At 42.7% G+C, this 22,824-nt stretch overlaps 1 protein-coding gene across 3 annotated transcripts in view; it reads right to left on the minus strand.

Moving 5' to 3' along the window:
* Positions 1–8,089, minus strand: part of Ap3b1 (adaptor related protein complex 3 subunit beta 1) — a 194,720-nt gene extending 186,631 nt beyond the window's left edge. The window contains exon 1 of one of the 3 annotated variants that reach the window (XR_005869832.1): positions 7,553–8,085. Coding sequence is in view for 2 of the 3 variants with exons in the window: in XM_005065647.4 (XP_005065704.1) it covers positions 7,553–7,680 (128 nt within the window). In the remaining variant the exon portion in view is untranslated. Of the gene's footprint in view, positions 1–7,552 lie in introns of all 3 variants that reach the window. The other 2 variants (XM_005065647.4, XM_040728840.1) reach the window with 2 other exon arrangements.
* Between the last annotated feature and the right edge of the window lie 14,735 nt (positions 8,090–22,824).

A 22,824-nucleotide genomic window follows, 5' to 3' on the forward strand; every position in this document is an offset into this window, starting at 1 on the left:
AGATATCCTGCACATCAAATATTTATATTACAACTCATAACAGCAGCAAAATTATAGTTATGAAATAATGTTACAGTTGGGAGTCACCACATGAGGAACTGTACTAAAAGGTAGCAGCATTAAGAAGGTTGAGAACCACTGCTCTAGGTAAATGTTCAACAAATATCCTTTGAGTTTCCAGAATCCTAAGCACACAGATTTACTGAATAATGTAAACATATCCATAGAAACCCGGCGTTGGTGGCGCACGCCTGTAATCCCAGCACTCGGGAGGCAAAGGCAGGCGGATTTCTGTGAGTTCAAGGCCAGCCTGGTCTACAGAGTGAGTTCCAGGACAGACCTAAAACAATACAGAGAAACCCTGTCTCGAAAAACCAAAAAAAAAAAAAAAAAATCCATAGAAAGAAGACCAGCCAGGCGGTGGTGGCGCACGCCTTTAATTCCAGCACTCAGGAGGCAGAGGCAGGCGGATCGCTGTGAGTTCGAGGCTGGGCTGGACCGACAGCCTCGAAAACAATACAGAGAAACCCTGTCTCGTAAAAACAAAAAAACAAAAAAAAGACCACCAAGCTCTTACTACTGGAACCATAGGAAGCAGTTAATAAAAAATGAAAACAAGATACACAGCCTAATAAAACTAATTATCAATGGAAATTGAAAGTCACATAAGCACATTTACAGCCTCATATTGTGACTTGATGACACCTGTTAAGTAAGCTATGTCAAAATAATGTTTTATTATTAGTGAAGTGTTGACACCTAGAACTGGCTTATTTTGAAGAACATACTTAAGGACCTCCTCTAAACAGACTGTCTCATTAGGTGCCATGTCTAATGCCTTCCTGAAAGACAGGAAGGGTGGCAGATACAGAGCTGGGCCTGCAACAACTTCATACAAACAAGTTATGTGTGGTCTCCATGCAGCAGCAGTGAGAAGCACTGGGATTAAAGCTGAGGGAATGGAGGAATGTTCAAGGTTGGTACTATAAAGCTTATAATGCAATGAAAACACACTGATGTAATATACCCACTTCAGGAAAAATGCAGCAAGTCCTTTACTAGTCTCTAAACCTGCTCTGTGGATCTAAACTAACAAATCCACTCCAACATTAATAGGTTTAAACTGTCACCTGTAGGGCACAAGAGCCAGTCAAAGATGGCACGGAGAAGTCAGATGGGGGAGTCCTGAGTTGTTTACCAAAAAAAAAAAAAAAAAAAAAAAGATGACTGGTAGCCTAGATCAAACCAGATGAGGTCACTGCATGAACAGCTTAAGTTCACTAGGTAAAGCCTAGGGCACCTAGTTGAGCATAGGCTGACCTTTAAAACCACAGACTGGCTATCCCCTCCCCCACCCCCTGCAGTTTTTTTCCTTTAAGATGCTTGCTGTGGGAAAAAATGAGTTCCTGCTTAACTAGAGTCCCTGCTTCGTCTGTCTCCAGGATTCTGGGAGGCTGGGGTAAGCAGAGCACTTAGCCTTCCTGGGACTCAGCTCGGCCTTCCAAGGTTGGGCTAAGACCCTAAGTCACCTTTTAGTGTAGTTTAGTGGATGATAAGCTGCTAATTTCCTGGTGGCTAATCTTTAATTATTAATTACAGGGCCTCTGCAGCCTTCATTCTATTTACTCTCATTCTGCACTATTTCCCAATTCTTCTATTCAGGCATACATGGGTCTAACAATCTCTCCCTTGGTGATTCAACCATCCCCATGCCTTCCTACCATGCCCACAACCCTGATGTCCAATTTGCTCTCATTTGAACATGGATCCTTTCCCATAGCTCTCCTGGTTTCTACATTCTTGGTGTCTAAATAACTCTCCTTTCATCCACATGGCACATCTCCTCAGACCTTAGGATCCAACATTACCACTTCCGTGATGCTCTCACCAATTTCCCTTACACTAGTTTAGATTCTAGTTTAGAAACAATCTACACATGGTGGCTCATGTTTGTAATCCCAGCACTAAGGGAGGCTGAAGAGACAGGGTTGGTGTAAGTTTGAGGCTAATTTGGTCTACATCCAGTGAGTTCCATGCCAGCATCAAGAGAATGGGATCCATTCCCTATAATGAGATTGATAACTACCTAAAATGCCATCCTAGAGCCTTCATCCAGTAGTTGACGGAAGCAGAAGCAGAGATTCACAGCCAAGCACTGAGCCAAACTCCCGGAATACAGTTGTAGAGAAGGAGGAGTGATGAGCACAGGGGTCAAGACCATGCTGGGGAAACCCACAGAAACAGCTGACCTGAGCAAGTGGAAGCTCACAGACCCCAATCTGACAGCTAGGGAACCAGCATAGGACCAAACCAGGGCCCCTGAACATGGGTGTCAGTTGAGAGGCCTGAGCAGTCTATGGGGCTTCTGGCAATGGAACCAGTACTTATCCCTAGAACATGAACTTTGGGAGCCCATTCCATATGGAGGGATTGGTAAGTAAAATAAGATTATTTTAATTTAAATAAAAATTTATTTTAAAAAAAGAGTATGAGATCTACTTCAAAAAGAAAATAGATAAATAAAAAGGAAGAGAAGGAAGGGATGGGGAAGGGAAAGGAAAGAGGGAGGAAAGAAGAGAGAGGAGGAGGAAGAGAAGTTGAAATCTTGCTTTCAAATATAACGTCTTACAAAAATGCTCCAAGAAGCTGGGCAGTGGCGGCTCTAATACCAGCACTTGAGAGACAGTCCTCTGAGTTTGAGGACAGCCTAGTCTACAGGAAGAGTTCCCAAACAGTCAGGGCTACACAGAGAAACCGTATCTTGGAGAAAAAAAAATCCCAGAACAGGCAAATATTAACCACATCCTTTCTAGAAAGGAGGAAACTGAAATTTGAGGAAATCAACCAAGTTGAACAAGAAAGCATTGCAACTGGAAAGCACTTACTTAACCGAGACTCTTGTCTCCTGTGACGCTCCAATATTCCACAATGCTCTCAAAGGAAGGAGACTCGGGAAACCTTGTGCTCTGAGTTACCAACATCATACATTTGCAATCACTGTATTGATGGGGAAGTCCTGTGTACATATCAATAAAGCACTGTTGGCCAATAGGGAAGCAAGATAGATGGGACTAGGAGTCAAGGAGGATTCTGGGAAAGAGAGGCAGAGTCAGTCCTGATGTAGCCACCATAGGAATAAGAGGTCCAGACCCTTTCCTCCAGTAAGAGAAATACTTAGATTAGCAATTATGGGTTAAATACTTAAGTCAGAGCTAGCCAGTAAGAAACAAGCAAGGCCAACAGCTTCATAATTAATATAGCCTCCTGTGTGTTTATTAGGGACTGATGCGGCTCTGGAACCAGGCTGGCGGGGACAACACTCTACACTGTATCTACTGAACGAGGGGAGAAGAGAGGAGCTGGAAGACTACCAAACTTGTGAGATAAAAGGAGTCAGTCAGCATCCTGTGGTGGTGTAAATGAGAATGGTCCCCACAGGCTCATACGTTTAAATACTTAGTCCCGGTTATTGAAGCTGTTTGGGAAAGATTGGCAGCTGTAGCCTTGTTGGAGAAGGTGTGACCATGGACTAGCCCTCTGAAGTTGTATGCAAGGCCCAACTAAATCTGTTCTTTTACAAGAGTTGCTTTGATCATGGTGTCTCCTTATAACAGTAAAACAATGAGCAATTATAGTTCTCAATGAACTACTTTGGAGTTGTAAGAAAGTTAGAAGTTAGGAGCCAAAGGCACTAAACAAAGAAAAAAGAAGACAGAATTGTTAATTTATCCTGGTATCATCAGTACATAATGTTCAAAAACATTGAAATGCCACAATGAACATCATAAATATCTACAATTTCTACATGGTAATAAAAATTTTAAGCGATACCTTAAATGTTTTAATAAGATATATAAAAGATACTTAGACATTTAGAAAAAAATCAGAAAATTCACTAGTCTTATCTGATTAATATAGAAACTACTTTACAATTAAATGCTTAAGCCAGAAAGAAACAGGAAATTGTTTCTTGATACACCCAAATGGATTAAGATAAGGAAGGCTCTCTTTTTTAAGAATAAAGAAAAATAATTTAGAAGAAAACTAAAAGCAATGAAAGTGCAGACTATTCCAAAAGAAAGGAAGGAAATAATTTAGTTTTTTACATTTAAAAGTAAAATGAAAAACCTTAAGGCCAATAAACTATCATAATGGGACGACTAACAAAACAATTTTGTTGAGGATATGCTTTCATAAAACTATATAATGCTCCCTAATTCTGGTTCTGTTTGAAGGGTGAGAGGGTTAAAAAATTACAAATAAAATTCTGAAAACAAAAACTGACTGGGAATTGACTGGGAAGAGATGAGGCATCGTTGAAACAGTGAAGTACTAAAGAACACAGCGTCCCAAGACACAGGGCGAGCAGGCGCACTGCAGAGGACACGGAGCAGAGGCACCCCACGCACAGCCACATAGTCCCAAGGTATCTTCCCACAAACTGATTGGGGGGTGGATGAGAGGGGTAAAAATAGAAGATATCAGAAAAACCCTTAGCTGGGAAGGTTAGGAAGATGGTGAGTATCCTGTGTCTCTAGCCATAGCAGTTGGAAGACGTATTATCTATGGCAATCCTCTATTCAGGGCCATAGAACCCAAACCTAAAGATGGCAAAACACCAGCTATAAAATAATTGACTAGTACTCTTTAAATATGTCAAGGGGTCATGTGAGACAAAGAAGGACTAAGAACTCATTGATGGAAATTAAAGGGATGTGATCACTATATGAAACTGTATGACACCAAACTAGATCCCATACTAGTGAAAAACATCCTAGAAAGAAAAGGCACTATTGGAACAAAGGGCAAAACTGGATTGTATAATACTCTGAACCAATATTAAACTTCTCTATTGTATCTGTAACCAGGATTTGCATAAGAGACTGTTTTTATTACCAAAAACATATATTAAGGTTTTAAGGTAAAGGGCATGATTTAAACAAATAAATCTCCATGGTTCAGAAGATAACAATTCATTTGACATGTGTGCATGTGTGTGTACATGTGTGAGTGTGCATGTGTGTGAATGAATGTGTGTGTGTAAATGGGAAGGGAAAGGGAGGGGGAGGGGAGGGGAGAGGGCATGTGAACAGCACAGCAACTCTTGCTTTGGTTGGTGATTCTGGACTAGAGAAAGACAGACAGCTCAGTGGCTAAGAGCGCATACTGATCTTGCAGAAGATCCAAGTCTGATTTCCAGCACCATATTAGGTAGCTAACAGCAGCCAGTTCCAGAGATCTAATGCCTTCCTCTGGCCTCTGTGGGTACTGCACAAACCCACATACTGAGACATATAACTAAATGGTAAAAAATAAAAATTTGTAATTGGTGACTCTACATAAAGAGTGATTCTCCTACAAATGCTGAAGAATAGAAACCTAAAATGATTTTTAAAGTAAAAACAAAAAGAAAAGAAGCTATTTCAAAGTAGTCCATTAAAAAAGCAGAGCAGAAGAGCTGGGTATGGTGGGTGGTGACTGTAAACCCAAGCACTCAATAGTCTAAGGTAGAAGGGTGACGAGTTTAAGGCCAACCTGGGCTACATAGAGATCTTGTCCTGAGAGACAATTTGTTTTGACAATTTTTTTTTAATGAGAACTCATGAGAGATGAAATGGCCACTTGCAGAATAGGACTCAGTCTGTTTCTGCACTACTAACTTCACTAGACTGCAGCTCAGCAGCCAAAATGTGTCAGCTCCTGAATGCTTCAAGGTCATACAGTATCTATGGCTACTATTCAGAGTTTTAAACTTTCGGTGAGCTATATGCATTCCCTAATAAAAATAGCATCGATTTCAAGTAGTTAATAACACACTCAAACACATCAGAGAAAAACCTGAGATTAGAATGTCCGGGTTCAAATTCAGACAGCTGTGTGACCTTGGACTCCAATTTCCTCACCCTTAGAGTGGCGTCAGAGAAGTATCTGGTAATAGTCCTAAGGACCGAGGGCTGGAGATGCATCTGGGTGGCAGAGCACCTGACCAGTCAAGGCCCCAGCATGCAGACAAACTGAAAGTGACATAGTTATGAGGACCCAAGTGTACAAGCACTCAGTGTTAACACTTGTGACTTCAACGCTAACTTCAACTACACTATAAAGTCCTATGTTCTTCCCAAGCCAGGCCCAAGCTTTATATAATCTAAAAGGAAACACCCGAGATGCTCACAAATCAGAAAAGCAGATTTAACTGCACAAGTCACATGCAAAGTCAACAACTGAAACATTTTGCTAAGAAAAATGTGGAGTTAGAATAAACTCCTTGTTGGATCAATCACCTAAATGCACACAATGACAGATGAGATCAATTAGTTTTTAAACCTTCCCATCCTGGAAACAATGAACACAAATGCCAAATATGCTATACACAAGATTTCAGTCAATAGAGTCCAAATTTCATCTGTTTCAGCTATTAGCACTTTATAGTCTATGGAATCATATTAAAATTTGAATTATAAAGTTGGCACTGACAATTCACGCCTGTTGTTTCCACACCTGGGAGGAAGAAGCAGGAGGATAACCAGTTCCAGTTTGAGACCAGCCTAAGCTAAAGAACGGGGTTCTGCCTCTAACCACCCCCCCCGAATTCCTAATTACACCCTCCTAACACCTGCAAAACTATCAGCCCAGTTACTCTGCCTTAAGTCGGCACAATCTAGTGACAGTCTATTGTCTTACCTCATTGTGTCACAATAACACATCAAAAATAAGACAAGTGTGGACTAGGGCGTGCTCCTTTACTGGGGAGGCAGAGGCAGGTGGATTTCCAGGCCAGCCTTCTCTACACGGGGAGACCATGATGGAGAAAAACAAAGGGGTGGGGGACTAACCATTAAACAAAGTTGTCGTAATTCTGCACATTTATAAACAACCCAATCCCCCCCCAAAAAAATGTCAAAACTAAACTAAGAATGAAACCGCTTAAGGATGTTTACAATCCTAGCTGATATCTGACATGAACCCTTAGTAACTTTTCACAAAAATGAGTGTACACTGATTAGTGTTTATTTTTTGAATTCACACTATTTGTACCTAAATAAATTAGGACTGCTTCACAACAAGACTCTATTTAAATATTATCTCAATGTTTTAGGGGGGCGGGTCAGGGAGAGTACCCTGGGACAAAGATCAAGTAAAACCACCAAAGGTGATTAAAAAAAAAAAAGAACCAGTTTGTCATTCAAACTGAACCCCAAACCACCACCGCTTAGCCCCTCCCTACATTACAGGGTCCAGTAAGCATTTCCACTCTCAACTCCCCCTCCCCAAATACTCTCTTCACCTTAAATTGTGACTTTCTCCAAGTCTGACCCTGGAGACATCAATTCAATTCACTATTAGTTCAAAATTCAAACTCCTGTGCCCAGCTCATATCAACTCGGTCAACGGTTTGGGAAGCGGGACCTCAGCTCACCGGCCGGTTCTCTACCCCTCCACCAAAGTTTGAGAACCACCAGCGCCGCCTTTCACGCCCCTAGATGTCCCCCTAAAATCCCCTGCACCGCGCGCGGCCGCCAGAAGTCCCCGCAGCCCGAGCCCGGGTCCTCACTTCTTCCAATCGCTGCTGAAGAGGCCGAAGGCGCCCGAGGGAGCGATGGTCGAGGTGGCCTCCTGCCCCAGCTCCGCCGCCTCTCCTCCTCCCGATTGCTCGTTGTAGGCGAAACTGTTGCTGGACATCGCGGCGGTACCGGCGGAGCGGGCGGCTGAGGCCGGGTGTTCTCTCCGAAGGGCCGACGTCCCGAGGACACCGAACCAAACTAGTTGCGGCACGGAGGGGCGCGCGCCGGCGCTTCCGGGCTCGTCACCGCTCCAGCCGACCTGGCGGAACCACCCCCTGCGCGTGCGCACTGTGTCCGGCCCGGCCCGCGCCTGCTGCTCTGGATTCGCTGGGTTCTTGCGCTCCGCGTATTAGAGGCGGCCGGGAAGCTGAACCCGGGACCCCCGGTCTGCACCGACTTTGCCCGAGGGCGGTGGGCTTATAAACTACTGGATTTGAAGCCCTTGGATGCGTTTTTCTGGAGATCTCTCTGATCTCCAGGGTTCTTTGCTTCACTTCTGCGGTCCCCTGGTCGCTTCCTGATTCTTCCAGAAAAATGCCAAGCACACTCCAGGTCAACTCCGCTTCAGCAGTCACGAGCTCTCTCCCCTCGGGACTAGTTTCCGCTCCTCTCCCAGGCCTGACTGACCGTCTAGACTAGAAAGCTCCTCCTCCCGAGCTTGGCTCGCAGGCTCTACACAGGGACGGTCCTCCCCCAGCAAGCCTTGGCTAGGTAGTCCCGGGCGTGAGGCTCCCACTTGAAGCCCCAGGCGTGCGTCCTGTCTGAAGAGTCTCCACAGGCTGCCGGAGTCACCTCGCCTCTGAGCGCCGCCTGCTCCCACTTTTTGGCAAATAACTTTCTAACATTGCCTAGACAGCCAGGTGGGAAAGCCCGCGTAGCTTTCCTGGGGAACCCTCCCCAGCGAGCCTCCCTAGGTCCAGGAGGGACTGAATACGTGGAGCCCGGCTGCCAACCAAAACCCAAGGGTAGCAACCAGGCAAACACCAACCCAAGGATCCTCTATTTGACTGAAGGGTCGCGTCATCTCTGGGGAAACACGATCCTTCTTAGGACTAGGAAAGAGAGGAACAATCTGCCTCCAAACTGATCCAAGGTTGGCAGTAAATTCCCCTTTCAATATGCCTGTCCAGGCACGCAATGTTAAGAGCGTCTCAAATATGTGACTCCCCAATATTGATGATATTGACAGATTTGGAAAATCTCACCTGCAGCTGATCGACGGTGATGATACATAACGAGGTGTTATATGACGTGTATACCCCAAGCACTATTTGTTCTAAGTGATGTACATGGATTGATTCATTTACTAGGCTTTTGTTAGTTTATCTGTTAAGTAAGGACACTGTGTCTATAGTCTCTTGATTTTAGAATATGTATACTTTTACTAGATATTCTAAATTGTTCTCCAGTATCCTAGGATGTTACTCCAATGCAATGTATGCTGTGGGGTTTCTTCACATTCTCATAATTTTGATGTAAATGTGACATTAGGGATATTATTTGTGTTATAATTAATTTTTCTATTCATATTGATAGTGGATGTGGGTGTCTTTCATGTTATTCCAAGTGCTTTTTTCTTGGAATTGCACATGAACATATTACTCCAATTTATCTTGTTTATGGAAAAGGTTTACTTTGTTTTTACCGACAGGGTGTCACTCTAGTTCTGCCTGGCCTCAAACTTGCAATCCTCCTGCCTTAACCTGCCAATGCTATGACTGTAGTCATGTACCAGGACACCCCACCCGAAAAGGACTTATTCTCAAATCTTTTAACAAGATGTGTTTTTGTTTGTTTGTTTGTTTTTATTTTTTCGAGACAGGGTTTCTTTGTAGCTTTGGAGGCTGTCCTGGAACTAGATCTTGTAGAACAGGCTGGTCTCAAACTCACAGAGATCCTCCTGCCTCTGCCTCCCAAGTGCTGGAATCAAAGGCATCGATGATTGTTTTAATATGCAAGGTTTTTTTGGTTTGTTTGTTTGTTTTTGTTTTGTTTTGTTGTCTTGTAAACAGTTGACCTATAGTTTTGAGGAGGGGGGTCTTTTTTATTTTGTTTTACATTTTCCTTGGATGGGGTGGCTATTAAGGCTGTATGTTTCTCAAAAACACCTTAATTCCAGCACTCAGAAAACAGAGGCAGAGGGAAGCAGATCTCTGTGAGTTTGAGGCCAGCCTGGTCTACATAGCATGTTCCAGAACAGCCAAGGCTACACAAAGAAACCCTATTTTGAAAAGGAATAGGAAAAAGGAATGGGTACCTTCTTTGTTTTCCTCCTACCTGGAATATTTTTATACAAGATAAAAACCCTCTCTGACCCGCCCAGAGCCTGGGCGGGCAGGCGGGGGGGGGCACCACAACTGCAGAACGGTTTGGATGCTGTGGAGGAAGATGCAGAAATGACAATGTGATGATCATGAGTAACAGGCTGATGTGGGTGACCCACGCTGCCTCCTGGGCCATGTAATGTCTGGGCCTCTGCTGCTGCTGAGAGCCATTTCTGGATCCCTGGCCCTTCTAAGCCATGATCTGTGTTGGTGTCCATAGTCTGTGTTACCACCGAAGGCCACATGAATGCCCACAGTCTGAGCCCGCATCTGAGACCATGTTGATGTCTGAAGGCCATACCGCCATTGGGGCCATATTAATCTCAGGAGCCTTCACTGTCACCTGAGGCCATGATGATATCCAAGTCCTACCACAGCTGGGGTCTATGTTGATAACCATGGCCTGTGTTATCACGGGTGGGGGGGGCACACGACACGGTGAAAGAGCTGGCCTCAGTGGCCTGGGCATCAGAAAGCTGGTACTGCCCCTCACCATCCCTTCAGAAGAGTTGGGGGGACATCCCAGTGGCTGCCTAAACAGACCAACTCAGCTACCACCCAGACCCGTATCCAGGGCTTTGAGTTGGCACACCCAATCATCTATGGCCTGCTGGAATGTGTTAAGGGGCCAGTCCTGCAGAACCACAGCTTCAGGATTTCCATGACTCAGGGCAACAGCAGGACATACTAGAGGAGTTTCAGTGAGGGTCCAGTATTGATGGCACACTGCAAGGCCACTACACCAAATGTAAATGAATGTTTCTCTCCCACTCTCCAGTTCCCAAATAACTGCTCGGAGGCTTTTATTAATCACAAATGATTGGCTTAGCTCGGGCTTATTATTAACTAACTCTTACATTTAAATTAACCCGCTTCTATTCATCTATGTATTACCACATGTCCTCTAGCTTCGTGCTTCCCAGTGGCTGACTGGCTCAAGTCCCCACCCCCCCCCCAAACACAGACTCTGCCCTTCTTCCCTTCCTTAGTTTGGTTATTGGTCAGTTAACTTCTTTATTAAACCAATCAGAGAATAATATTCCACAGCATTTCCCCTTTTTTTGTCTAACTAAAAAAAAGGAAGGTTTTAACTTTAACATAGTAAAATTGAAAGACCCCTACCCAGGACCCCCTAGGAAAAGAAAAGCAAGGCCAGGCCGTTGCCTAATGAAAGAAACCCAGACCAGGTGTTTCACCCTCAAAACAGGATGTCTGTGATCACTATAACAGTCATGGGACCCGGATAATAATTGCTGAAGCGTGCTGGGAACTTTCATATGACAATACTAGAAAACCTAGTCCTTGGCAACTACCCTGGCCCCCAATTGTGTCTGATCACTATAGCAATCATGGGACCCGGATAATAATTACTGAAGCGTGCTGGGAACTTTCATATGACAATACCAGGACACCTAGTCCTTGGCAACTACCCTTGCCCCCAGTTGTGTCTATGATCACCATAGTAGTCATGGGACCAGGATAATAATTGCTGAAGTATGCCTGGGTCTTTCATAAAGTAATACCAGGAAACTTAGTCCGTGGGAACTACCCCTGCCCCCAAGATGAGCCAATGAAATGCCTGTTACTTATGTAACCATTGAAACTCTATAAATATTATACTCCCTGAAAGCCCGGATGCTCTGCACCCGAGTTGCAGTAGCATCCGCAGGCGCCTGTGTACTCAATAAATCACCTCTTGCATTTGCAGCCAGTGGTCTGGCCCCGGTTCTTGGGCAGAGGGTTCGGTTCAGTGCCCGGCACTTTGATGCCGAGGTTTTTCATTGGAGCTTCCACCGAGATTTCTGCCCCAGAACCACCAGTGCCACCGGGAGGTAAGCTAGCTGGCACCCTGTCTGCTTTGTTCTTTGTTATAAGTATGTATGTTGATCTGTCTCCGAGCAGGTTGGCTACGTAGTCATTCAGTAACTAGGGCGGCTTGAGAAGGGGCTGATGAGCCCAGACTTCTCCCCCGCCACCCTGACAGATGTGCCAGGGATCTGGAGAGCTCAATTGTTTGGAGCTCATGGGCCTGAAAAGGGAAAAACAGGACCACTACTCCTGTTGACCCGTCTGAGTATTTACTTTCGGTTCTCTGCCGAAAGCGCGCAGCGTGTCTCGTTTGAGTTGCTTAATTGTGTTATTTGTTTTGTTCGTCTACTTGTCCTCGTATTTTGAGTTTTCTGATTCAAGCATGGGACAAACCATAACCACCCCTTTGAGCCTTACTTTAGATCACTGGAATGAAGTGCAGATTCGTGCCTCTAACCAGTATAAACTGCACATCTGAGTGGCCAACCTTCAATGTGGGCTGGCCACGGGATTGGACCTTTAACCTAGAAATTATCTTACAGGTTTAGGATCGGGTCTTTGACAAGGGACCCCATGGACACCTGGACCAGATAGCATACATTGTTATTTGGGAAAATTTGGCTAAAGACCCCCGACATGGGCAGCCCGGTTTGTGACTCTCTGACCTCCTCTGAAGGCAGTCTCGGAGAAAACTGTCAGCTCCGCCCCTACCCCCTTCTTCACCCTTGGTCCCTGTCCCAGCTCCAGATCATCATCTACTCCTAGATGATGCAGTTCTCATAGAAATATTACAAGGGGAAAACTACAAGTAACAAGTTTTGTAAAGTTAATTTAAATTTGCTAATAGGTTTTCATGTTCAGGATAAATAATTTTTCAACCCTGTTGATAAGGTGACTTTCACATTAAGACAGCTGTTACATGCCAATTTTTTATGTGTGTGTACAATTGGTTGAGTATCTAATATGCCCCAGGTTCAGTAACTAAACACTTCTTTTTATAAGTTGGTCCTGTGGCTGAGGACTTTGGCCAAGCCTAGCTAGTCACTGGCCCATCGTGTCCCTCTGTCTCTGTTCTTGCCCGCCTATACACATGGTGCAGGTCAGGGGTCTTCTCTTGCTGCCCTAAACACATGGCATGCTGGGCAAAAGTCTCCCCGCCATGTGCCATGGTATAGAGCATGCTGCAGCAGGGTCTCCTATCCCTGAGCATGCAGTGAGGCAGCTGCTCTGTTCTCCAACTGCTCCTGCAGCCCTCACAGCTGAGCCTGCTCCGTCCTCACCTGCCTGCCTTTGAGGTGTGCAGGATGTGAGGATGGGGTCTCTCTCTCTTTCTGTCTCTCTGCCCCATGCACATGGCGTGCTGGCAAAGGAGCCATCTGCCAGCTTTTCCCTCCACCAGAGCTCCCTGCTCAAACACACAGGGCTGGAGCAGGTAAGACATTTGGCCAGATTCGGTCTTTCCACAGAAACTAAATGGCCTTAAAGTTATAACTACAAGAAAAAAAAAATGTAAGCTGTTTACTATGATGTTTCATTTCTATAAATGCTAAATTTTAAAAATTAATCTCTCAAAAATTATGTATGCTTGTTTTGTTAAAAAGTTCTATATGTATTTTCTGTCATAATCTAAGTTTTATTACAAGCATAGAGCTAAAACAAAAGTAGTGCAGGTCGCCACCGTTTTATAGTCAGTCACATGCCACGCTGGCCACATGGCTGGCTGGTAGCCATTTTACTAAAGTTAAAAGAGATACCTGATCTACCATCTTAACTAAAGGTGACCACATGGAAGTTATGAGGTACCATCCTATCAACAAGTTTTTATTCAGATTTAAAATGTTAATGCTTTTATAAACAGGAATACTAAGTTTTATAATTTAACAGTCACCCAGATAATAATGGTTTTAAAGGCCTAAATAAAAACATTAAGGGATTTCAGAAGTTTTTAAAATGTTTTCAATTCATAAGGTTATAAGATATTTATACTGTTAAAATGTTTAAAGCTAGACCTAACAATATATAGTTATAGTTTTATAAAGGTTAATAAAGTTTATACTTTTAACAGTTAAGCTTAAGGCAGACAAACCTCTAATACTTCAGAGACCTGAAGAACATGGCATTTAAAATGTTAATTTAAAAGTTTATAATATCAGACAGACTGCCAGATCCTAACAGTGACCCAAAGTCTCCAAAGAAGATTACGAGGCACCCTGGTCCCTACACCTGGATTGTGTTAACTCTAACCAGTGAGCAAGATGCCCAAAGGTGACACCTGCTACTGCTAGGACCTGGCCCAGAATGTGGACAAAGCTGCTGGACACTGGAAAATTGATTGCACCCCTTTTGCCGAGACAAAACAAGGTCAGTCTTTTCCATGTCCCTCTTCCACAGAGAGAAAGAAAACTCACCTTACAGGCCTGGTAGAGATTGATGCTGTTCCTGATACTTGTGCCTCCAGTGCTAATAGAGGAGACTTGGGTATGGCTGTATATGGACTGGTACCTGGCACTTTTTAATAGATTCGAAGACTGTATAAAATGTATCCTTCTCGGATCTCTAAAAGTATTAATTGTTGTCAGCTTGGCATTAGGCAGTCAAATCCACAAGACTATAGTCAGGTTGATAACTCGTTTTATTTATGTAAAAATCAAGCCTTAATATGTCTCAACAAGGATCAAAGGATATAAACACTTGTTCAGTCATAAGCTCAAGGTTTTCAAGTTTATTTTGGTTGTCATCTAAGTATAAACATAAAGGGCTTTTCATCATGCCATAGATACCTCTGTCCAATTCATACTTGGCTCCCTGGACAGAAGACAAATATACACTACTAGCCCAAATCTGTAGTTTCTGCTAGGACAAAATACAAATACCCAGATATCTGCTTTTTCTACAATGTAGATTTCAGTACCAATTGATAATGCTACTGTACCTATAACCTTTATGTCCTTTTATATAACAAAATTTATATAGGCTTCAGAGGATCAAAAGTCAGACAGCTTGGATCCACTTCTCACAGGTCAAAGAGGACTCCAGATAAGTACAGCCAGTTATCCCACCTGTCTGTTCCTGAGAATGAGATTTTCTCTCCTGGTCATGGGATTCCTGACCTTCCTGATCACTAATACTATGGGTCTAAGGAGTTCCAATTAAATACATAAGTTTTAACTTCTGTTCGCAGTTTTAAACATGTCTTAAACAGGTTTCCACTTCTGGCAAACACATCTGAACATCAGTTGCTGACCACAGCCTGCTCCTAAAGACTGCGAGCCCTAGACTTGCTGTGGATGTGAACCAGTTCAGCTGATGTGGACACCCCCTGTCTCTTCAACACAGTCTGCCAATCAGCTGCTCCTGGGTAGATACCCCATTGCCTAAATTCCCTTTTTGCTTTTGACTTGCATTTCAGCCTTCTTGGGTCCCCTAACTTCGTCCCAAAGTCAGCAAGAAGTAACATGGAAAGGAATACATCGCCCTCTTTCCCCTGGTTGAGATACAAAGTCAAAAAAAAAAATCCCTTACATAGGGAACAGTATAATAAGAGGGGGAGACATATGTGCCACTCTCAAAGAGAAATGTTGTTTTTATGCAGACAAGCCTGGGGTAGTAACCAAAACTCTGGATAAACTCAAGGAGAGGCTCACTGTTCGTCAGAAAAAAAATTTAAATCCCAACAATACTGGTATGAGGGTTGGTTTAACAAATCCCCCTGGTTCGCTACACTAGTCTCTACTCTTATGGGCCTCCTAACCTTTGGGCCCTACATTCACAAACAATAATTCAAGCCTTAGTCCTAACTCAACAATACCATGCCCTCAAACAGATGGAACCATAAGTAAACATTAAGTAGAGAGGGCTGGACAATAGGTAAAAGATTTTACCTATGCACAAGAACAAGGGGGGGAATGAAAGACCCCTACCCAGGACCCCCTAGGAAAAGAAAAGCAAGGCCAGGCCGTTGCCTAATGAAAGAAACCCAGACCAGGTGTTTCACCCTCAAAACAGGATGTCTGTGATCACTATAACAGTCATGGGACCCGGATAATAATTGCTGAAGCGTGCTGGGAACTTTCATATGACAATACTAGAAAACCTAGTCCTTGGCAACTACCCTGGCCCCCAATTGTGTCTGATCACTATAGCAATCATGGGACCCGGATAATAATTACTGAAGCGTGCTGGGAACTTTCATATGACAATACCAGGACACCTAGTCCTTGGCAACTACCCTTGCCCCCAGTTGTGTCTATGATCACCATAGTAGTCATGGGACCAGGATAATAATTGCTGAAGTATGCCTGGGTCTTTCATAAAGTAATACCAGGAAACTTAGTCCGTGGGAACTACCCCTGCCCCCAAGATGAGCCAATGAAATGCCTGTTACTTATGTAACCATTGAAACTCTATAAATATTGTACTCCCTGAAAGCCCGGATGCTCTGCACCCGAGTTGCAGTAGCATCCGCAGGCGCCTGTGTACTCAATAAATCACCTCTTGCATTTGCAGCCAGTGGTCTGGCCCCGGTTCTTGGGCAGAGGGTTCGGTTCAGTGCCCGGCACTTTGATGCCGAGGTTTTTCAAATTATATACAACAAAATAGTTATTAAGAATTACAGTAACAATATCCAATCCATTTGCATTTGTCAAAATTAGAGAAAATACTTAATTTCTATCTTGGTGAATCTAAAGTTTTGTGTCTTATTTATTTTCTATTATAACTAAGGAAAATTATAACTATAGCTATTTTGTCATCAACTCTATCAAAGATCCAAGAAGGATAAAGTGTTACTTAATGACAGGGTCATTTACTGCTATTTTATCTGTACTTTGTATTAAAGACACACTTAATGACCTAGAAGTAAATGTGAATATATCCACTCTGTCAGTACTCTTAAGAGAACTGGTTTCAGCCCTAGGGATATTAAAATCCACTAATGCTCAAGTAATTTCTGTAAAGGACATAGTGATGTAAGTATGTGTAATCCATGTACAACCCTCTACTTAAGAATCACCCCCAGGCAGGCGTTGGTGGTGCACGCCTTTAATCCCAGCACTCGGGAGGCAGAGGCAGGCAGATCCCTGTGAGTTTGAGGCCAGCCTAGTCTACAGAGAGAGTTCCAGGACAGCCTCCAAAGCAATACAGAGAAACCCTGTCTCAAAAAAAAAAAAACAGAATGAAAAAATAGTGAAAAGCAAGAGTTCATAAAATTAAGCCTTTATGTATATTCAGTGGAGTGGTGTTGTAGAATATTCCTTTACACTGTGTGAAGATGTGTCACTGTGATTGGTTTAATAAAGAGTTGAATAACCAATAGCTAGGCAGGAAGAGGTTAGGTGGGACTTCTGGGGGTCAGAGAGGACCTGGAGAGGAGAAAAGGCAAAGTTGCTGGCCAGACTCAGAGGAAGCAGGATGAACAGTACAGAGTAAAGGTAACCAAGCCACATAAAAGAACATAGATCAAAAGATATGGGTTAGTTTAAATTATAAGAACTAGTTAGAACAAGCCTAAGCTAAGGCCAAGCTTTCATAATTAATAATAAGTCTCTGTGTCATTACTGGGGAGCTGACGGTCCTGAGAAGAAAGTTCATCTACAGAGTTGTCAAATGAAAATTGTATACCTTCTACCCACTATTAACACTTAATAAGGAATGTAATTAAGAAGAAACTTAATCCCATGTAAAAGAAACTTAAGGAGGCAGCCTCTTCTAAGTAGTGTATAAGATGGAAAGGTAGAAAACTAGGAAAGTTTTCCAAGGGGCATGGGTTGGTACAGAAAAAAAAATCTGAAAGGGGAGCTTGGAGTTCTAAACAGGAATATTCAAATGAATCTACAAGGTGATAAACTCTAGATTTCAATTTTCCGTGCCTGTAATCCTAGCTGCTCAGGAGACTAAGGTGAGAGGATCAATTTGTTTCTACAACTTTGAGATCAGTCTGGGCCACATAGCAAAATCCATTCTCAAAACTTTGTTGTTGTTTTCAATCAATTCAGTTTTGATCATAATTCAGCTGAAAACAAGAAAATCTGGAGAAAGTGGGAAGATAGAGGCAGACTTACCTTTACTCACTTAAGTGTATTAGAAAGTAGTTGTCAAAGTTTGGCACTGACTCCAGAGCAAATGAATTGGAAGAATAGCATAGAAACCATGCCCTGGCGTTTGCAGGGGAGGCATGAACAATCTTTCCATTCCCTGTGAGGCACCAATAACAGACAGAAGTGATTCTAGCATGATGACCCAGTATGCTTATTGATGTTACTCACAGTTTTAGCAAGGATGATTCAGGCATTTGCATCACTGAGACATGCCCCACCATGGCCGAGGGGCGTGGAACTCTCTGACAACAGAGTAAACTCTGTCTATTACTTTTCCATGGCTCTATATTAGTTTCCTCTCACTCCTACACTCACACACTTAACAGCTTAATATGTAAATTGATTGTCTTACAATTCTGGGGTTCAGGATGTCAGAATCAAGGAATCTCTGTCATTTGAATGATAATAGCCTCCACAGGTCAGATGCTCGGTGGAACTGTTTGGGGAGGATCTGGAGGTGCCACCTTGTTGGAAGAGGTGTGACACTGGGGAGGCAGGGTTTGAGATTTTAAAAAGCTGGAGCCATTATCAGTGTGATTCTCTGCCTTGTGGTTTGTTGATCAAGATATGAGATCTCTGATGTTCCTCTGACTTCGTGGGCTCTGAGCCTCTGACACCGTAAGCCACATTGTAAGTTGCCTTGATTAGGTGTTTTATCACAGTAGTATAAAAGTAGCTAAGACAGTGTCCAATATAAGAACAATGAGAAGAGCTGTTCTCTTCAGTGAGTCTAGGGCAGTGGTTCTCAACCTCCCTAATGCTACAACCATTAGTACAGTTCCTCATGTTGTGGTGACCCCAAACCATAATGTTATTTTCCTTGCTACTTCCTAACTGTAAATTTTTGCCACCATTGAGAACCATAATGGAAATGTCTAATATGCAGGATATCGGGCATATGACCCCCAAAGGGGTCACAACCCACAGGTTGAGAACCACTGTTCTAGAGGAAAGTCTTTCTTTGCCTATCTAACTTTTTGAGCCATAACTTTGCATTCCTTGGCTTGTGGGCACTTTTTCCTTCCACAAGGCAGTAACATATCAACTTTTCCTATCTGTTTTATCCCCCATGGCTCTTCCTCTCTGTCACATCTCCCTTTGCCTTTCTTGTAGCAGGGAACTAGTAAAGACATTTCTTCCTTAGATCTCTCTTTTTTCTTTCTTTTTGCAATAGGATCTCACTATGTAGCCTTAGCTGAACCTGAATTTAATATGTAGACTAATCTGGCCTTGAACTCACAGAGATCTTCCTGTCTCTTCTTCCTCAGGGGTGGGATTAAAGGTGTGCACTAGCATACCTGACAAAAAAAGTTACATTCTTATCTTTGCTTAAAAGTAAAAATTTTGAGTTTAACATACTTGAAGCCCCAGGTTTTATATCCAGCACTAAACCAAGGGGAGCGGTGGCATCTGCCTGCAATACCAGCACTAAAAGAGGTAGAGGCAGGAGGATCAGAAGCCCAAGGTCATACTTGGCTATGCAGCAAGTTAAGGCCAGCCTGGGCTACATGAGACTGTGCTTCAATACAATAATGGGCTGAAAAGACAACACAGTAATTAAAAATGTTTGTCATTCATGAGTGGGTTTGATCCCCAGAATCCACTGCAGAAGGAGACCATAGACTCCTGAAATTTGTCTTCTTTCAATTGCACAGGAACAAGATAGCAAACAAATAAATTATATGTAAATTTTTAAAGAGTAAAATAAAGCCCTGGAAAAGAAAACAACACTTTCACAATATAGTGCCAGGTAAAAGCCAATTTCCTCTAAACAAAATCCCCGGACCTGGCTCTCACCATTGAAATTACAGCATTAGCCCTTGTGGATTCTGTAACGGGACCCCAGTGTAGTTACCAGCCAGCTAATAAAAGATTTTCTATTGGCTTGAACACATGTCTTTCTGGTGTCTTTCTTCTTTGATGGATACCCCACAACATTATGTCACTGGTGATCCCCCTGTTATCATAAACCATTTGGACAAACCATGAATATAACATTTGCAGTGCTTCTGAATGATATATGCCTCATTCTCTACTAGAAAGAAGGGTTAGACATGGCTATCTTTCACACAAGCAGAAGTCGTGAACAATAGCTGTGGAGGTTCTTTAATTTATTGTTCATTGGTGGATATTTTGTTGTTGTAGTTTCATTTTGCTTTGGTTTTGAACTGAGGTCTCCCTGTGTTGCCCAGGTTGACCTCAAGCTTCCAGTCTTAAGTGATCCTACCATCTAAGGCTCCCTGCATCTAGAACTACAGACATATGTAGACATGCCTGGCCAACAAAAAGCTTAAACATGTGACATGCTGAACTTCTCATGCAATTTTGCTTTTACTGCATAGTAGTAACTAGATTGCAATTAGGTGACAAAAATGAAAGCGAAATCACATAGATCTGAGCTAGGTCTTTTTGCATCTTGAGGCAGAGTCTCTCTATGTAGCCCTGTCGGGCCAGGAAGTCATAGAAACCCTCTTGTCTCCCTGCCTTCTGAAGCCTGAAATTACAGATGTGTGTCAGGTACCCAGCTGGAGCTGGTCTTAAAATACAGAAAAGTTCATTTGCGCTTGTAAATGAGGAACATGTAGTCTTCATAGTCATGAGCAACCAGGAACATCTTCCATAGACATTAGGAAACTGGAATAATCATGTATCTAAAGTGAATATACAGGTCTGAAGGTTTCAGATTGAACAACATTATTCTGTAGTTTACTAGGTAAAAGAAATCATAAAGCAGGTCCTACAAAGAGTTTAGAATAAATCTTCACGGTAACATAAAGCATTTCCTGAACCACTGACATAGTACGCTAATGCATTCAAATGTGCCTGTGCAGCTGGGGCAGATGCAGCCACAAGCATGCTATAATCACAGATGGAAGCTTTACAGTGGATGTGTAAAAGTGAAACTGGGTGGCCTTTAAAAATTAGGCAGTAAATCATCCCATTTTAAATCTTGCACTTCAAAATTCAAACCAAGGGCCCATTTTGAAGAAACTAATGGAAAATTTTGCAGAAGTAATTTAGAAGGCACTGAAAAAGAACACTGCTTTTATGGTAGAAAGACTTAAAATCATCTTAAAGTTCAATGTTGTCAGAACACTTAAGAAAACCACAATGGAAGAAGTCAAGTTAACATATATGATGAATATGAATGCTGTTTTATTAATTAGTTCATAGCAAAGGCACCGTAGGCTAGGGGACCTCAGATAGTTGACTCTACAGGGTCAAATGTTACCTCCAGCATTTTCTCTGCATCTCTCAGATCTGCATTCTGCTATGTTGGCTTCGTTTTCCTTCACTGGAAACAGCCTGATAACAGGGCTACAGGGCGTTTAACCTTCTGACGCTGAATTTAGAAACCCAAATGCAATAGGGACTTTTTTTTCTAGCAAATTCCAAGGAGAAGGAGCTGTTTGTCCCAGCATGGGACATTCACTACCACCCAGACTAAACATTGTGGCTGTGGAGGCAGCTTTTGAGCCCAGGTAGGCCTGAGTTACTTGCAACAGCATTGACAGAGGACAATACCTTCACGTTATATGATTAGGGAAAACCAGACATAGGGTTTCCAAGAACAAAGAGGGTGTTGTTCCTGGAAAAGGAAATGGGGATGCTTGGTTGACAAAAATAACAGATGTCTGAGTCTGAGAAGTAAGTCAACTGGGGCCAGGGCAGGCACTTGCCGCCAAGTCTGACGACCTGAGTTCAATCCCCAGGACCCACATGATGGAGGGAGAGAACCAAGTCTCCCAAGTTTTCCTGATCTCCACAGATATGCTGTGCCACTTTATCCAAAAAAGATAAAGAAGGACATTTCCTATACATCACAGGAAAAATCAATCAAGAGGAAATCTCAATTCTGAACTTCTATGCCCCAAACACAAGGGCTCCCGAATTTATAAAAGAAACATTACTAAAGCTTAAATCACGAATCAAGTCCCATGCACTAATAGTGGGAGACTTCAACACCCCACTCTCACCACTGGACAGATCTGCTAGACAGAAGCTTAACAGAGAAATAAGGGAACTAGCAGGAGTTATGACTCAAATGGACTTAACAGACATCTATAGACTATTCCACTCAAACACAAAAGAATATACTTTCTTTTCAGCACCTTATGGAACATTCTCAAAAATTGACCATATACTTTGTAACAAAACAAACCTCAACAGGTACAAAGACGTTTGAAACCCGTATACCCTATCAGGTCACCACAGCTTAAGGTTAGAATTCAACAGCAACATTAATTTCAGAAAGCCCACAACCACATGGAAATTGAACAATGATCAACTGAACCACCTCTGGGTCAAGGAAAAAAAATAAAGAAATGCCTAATAAAGAAGCTGGAAAAAAATCTCACACTAATAAATTAATAGAACAACTGAAAGCACTAGAACAAAAAGAAGCAAACTCACCCAGAAGGAGTAGACAGCAATAAATAGCTAAATTGAGGGCTGAAATCAATAGAACAGAAACAAAGAAAACAGTGTTACATTCTTTTATGTTGCATTTGTATAACTCTGTGAAGCTGTGTTGCTTTGCCTGTCTAAAACACGTGATTGGTTTAATAAAGAGCTGAGCAGTCAATAGCTAGGAAGGAGAGAAGGATAGTTGGAACTTCCAGGCAGAGGGAATACATAGAAGAGAAGAAAGAGAAGGAAGGAGAATCGAGAAAAGGAGAAGGAGATGAGGATGTCAGGGGCCAGCCACAGAACCACACAACCACACAGAGTAAGAAGAAAAGAAAGATATATAGAATAAAGAAAGGTAAAAATCCCAGAGGAAAAACATAGTTAAAGAGTAATGGGATAATTTAAGTTACAAAAGCTGGCTAGAAACAAGACAAGCTAAGGACAGGCATTCATAAGTAAGAAGACAAACAAAAAGAATAAAAAAAAAAAAACAACTACACATGATGGACAGCTTCATGTACCTGAAACACTCTCCTGGGCCTCATTCTCCCTGAACTCACATTCTCCTCTACAATTTGTCTTTGTTGTTGTTGTTGTTGTTGTTGTTGTTGTTGAAGAAGTCAG

Source organism: Mesocricetus auratus, unplaced genomic scaffold (genome assembly GCF_017639785.1).
Source record: "Mesocricetus auratus isolate SY011 unplaced genomic scaffold, BCM_Maur_2.0 Super-Scaffold_100020, whole genome shotgun sequence".
Classification (NCBI taxonomy): Eukaryota; Metazoa; Chordata; class Mammalia; order Rodentia; family Cricetidae; genus Mesocricetus; species Mesocricetus auratus.